A 2934-nucleotide genomic window follows, 5' to 3' on the forward strand; every position below is an offset into this window, starting at 1 on the left:
CTGTGGTGTGTGGCTGGCTGCCTGCAGGAGGTGCTGTCCTCACTCAAGATGAGGGATGATGTCTGATCATATACTGCCACCTGATGAAAAAACCTGGCTGTGTTCGCTGGTAGATGGGGTGGCATTTTGACCACATCACTGGTTTAGATCAGCTTTACTAAATGACATCATCAAATTATGATGAACCTTGTGGTTTCTCACTATGGAAGTGGTTGTAGTTAGATGCTCCTGTGATAGGGCACGGATGTGAGCAGTTACTTCTGCTTCTACCCACAGGCAATAGAAACTCTGACAGGTGCACTGTTTCAGCGACCACCCCTCATTGCTGCTGTCAAACGACAACTGAGAGTCAGAACGATCTATGAGAGCAAGCTGGTGGAGTATGATCCTGAGAGAAGATTAGGTAAAACTGGGCTTTCCTGCTGCCTTCCTATTAAGTTGAAAACAGATAAAATTTGCTGTGACAATGGACTGCTACCTGTTCTTGGTGGATGTCTTAAGACCTGAATCCTCTCCACCATCAAGTAGTCACTGCTTCCAGCCTTACTTTGGTGTGCTGAGAAGCAAATTCCACCTATTTTTTTGTATGGCTGCATCCTTCATTGAAGAGCCAAATGATTTCAATTGTATGGCATTAGCACTCAGTGCAAAGATGATCCTCATCTATCACCCCAGGCTGATGGCTCTGTGAAGGGTTAGACATACAGTTTCTCTCTCAGGATGCTTCTAGCTGTGCTTAATTTCTAGATATGTATTTAAATATTTGTCTGTCCTGTTCTGCATTTCAGGTATCTTCTGGGTGAGCTGTGAGGCAGGCACGTATATCCGAACGCTCTGCGTTCACCTTGGTTTGCTGCTTGGTGTGGGGGGCCAGATGCAAGAGCTCCGCCGAGTGCGCTCAGGCATCCTGGGAGAGAAGGTACAGTGGTAGCTCTCATTATACACCGCAAATTTGAAATTGTCAGAACTGCAGGAGTTCCTTGGAACTGCATTAGTTTTACAGCGTTAGAAGAACGTGTAGGTGTATGGTGGCTGAAGGGGCTTTGTGAATAGCCCCAAAAACATGGGGGGCTCTTGCTATCGACAGTCTGTAACCAAAGCGTTGAGTTCAGTTCAGGGTGCTTCCCTTGTTCTGGTAATTAAGCTTTGGGACAGTGAGTGGCTGGGGAGTGCACTATGGTGACTAAAAGTTCGTTTTATGCCACCTGTTTCTCAGCCTACAAACCAAGCACGTGCCACGAGTTCAGGTGTGTGAGCTGTCTGCATAGCAGTCTGTGACTGGTCGGTGTCAGGCACAGTGCAAGGGATGTGCTTCATTGGAACAAGCCTGGGAGGTGCAGTCTCGTGTGATCTCGAACACTTGTATAGTGTTTTCAGTCTGGTCATAGCTGGATCCTGCTGCCAGTCCAGGCTTGAACTTACTTCTTGCCTGGCAAAGGAGGAGAATGAAGAGTGCAAGTGCTTTCCCACCTGTCTGTGCTCTTACCACAGCTGTAATCATTGGTAGTAATTTCTGAATTCCAGGTGTTGGATGCTCACAGATGCTTCAAAAATTTATACCATGTCACAAACTGAAGAGCTGATTAATTTAGACTTCTGCTCGCTAATCTTTGTCTAGAGGTCCCCAGATACTTGTTTAAGTTTAGTCATGTTTCATAGTTTCTTGTGGACAGACCTTATACACTAGATCCAAGTGCTGTCTGAGATTAGGAAGGTTGAATTCCGTGGCAGCGCAGGTCAGGCTTACCTCAAGCTTGTTGATGGGAAGTACTCTTCCTTTTTCTAGGTTGCTTTTTTTGATGCTTCTGAGTTTTTCACTCCCTTTCAGCACACTATTTGCTGCTGGACTTGCTGTTTTCTCATGTGTGTTTCATGTTGGCAGCTAGTAGGAGAGTTTAGAGGGGTTGTGTTTTTGCAGGACAACATGGTGACAATGCACGATGTACTGGATGCACAGTGGCAGTATGACAACAACAAGGATGACAGCTACCTGCGAAGAGTTATCCTGCCGTTGGAGAAATTGCTGACTTCACACAAGCGGCTGGTCATGAAAGACAGTGCGGTGAGTTTCAGAGATAGTGCCAGCCGACAGCCAGAGGCTGGAAAGTATCCTCCTAACTTGTACAGCTAATGTAATAAATAAGGATTCACCTGGTGTCCAGTGCTGTCCTGATTGTGTAGGACCTAGTCCTTGTCCTGAGCTGTGTAGGCCCTACTATGGGCCACTGCAGTAAGATACAAGAGCCTAGAACTGACTGGTAGAGAAGTTGCTCTCCTCATGTCAGGAGGATGCTGATGGTTGTAAACGATCTGCCTCACATGTTGTTTGCCGTGATAGATGCTTTGCTTGCTTTTTCCAAAGCCCCGAAGTTTTATTTAGTGGACAATAAAAAATAGATATATAGGGATGTTATTGCTGGGACAATAGTGGGAGTTGGAAGTTAAAGTATTAGAAGCACTTACATTGTTTTCTCTAATAGCTTATAAGTTCTCCTGTTTCCTACATTTTCAGGTTAATGCTATTTGCTATGGAGCCAAGATCATGCTGCCTGGTGTCCTGAGGTATGAAGATGGCATTGAACTTAATCAGGAGATTGTTGTCATCACCACAAAAGGAGAAGCTATCTGCCTAGGTATGAAACTCCTTGTTTTTCTTATGCCCAGCTGACTGCAGAAATAACACTGTGTTCCAGTGAATGCAAAACAAACGAGTCGCCATGTGCAGAAGGTTTAAATAGTGCTTCCTGATGGGGACTGTGGGTTAGTATGGCCCAAGGCAGTTGGTGTTTGGCACGATGTTAGGAAACAGTGGCTGCATTAGTCCATGGCAAGGTGTGAAGAGTACCTCAGCCTGGCTTCAGCTGCATGATGCTCAGGTGCGCTCAGCGTGTGAGGTGATGACGAAGTTTATCCATTCTCTGAGTGCAGTGGTGC

General features: G+C 45.9%; 1 protein-coding gene across 1 annotated transcript; it reads left to right on the forward strand.

Moving 5' to 3' along the window:
- Positions 1–276: 276 nt before the first annotated feature.
- DKC1 (dyskeratosis congenita 1, dyskerin) lies at positions 277–2633 on the forward strand (the record flags this gene model as incomplete). The annotated part of the gene is made up of 4 exons (XM_010144388.1): positions 277–403; positions 789–919; positions 1919–2062; positions 2513–2633. Coding segments are annotated over 4 exons (523 nt in total), but the record flags the coding sequence as incomplete, so codon positions are not given.
- Positions 2634–2934: the final 301 nt, after the last annotated feature.

This window comes from Buceros rhinoceros, unplaced genomic scaffold (assembly GCF_000710305.1).
Source record: "Buceros rhinoceros silvestris isolate BGI_N320 unplaced genomic scaffold, ASM71030v1 C13142936, whole genome shotgun sequence".
Lineage (NCBI taxonomy): Eukaryota > Metazoa > Chordata > Aves > Bucerotiformes > Bucerotidae > Buceros > Buceros rhinoceros.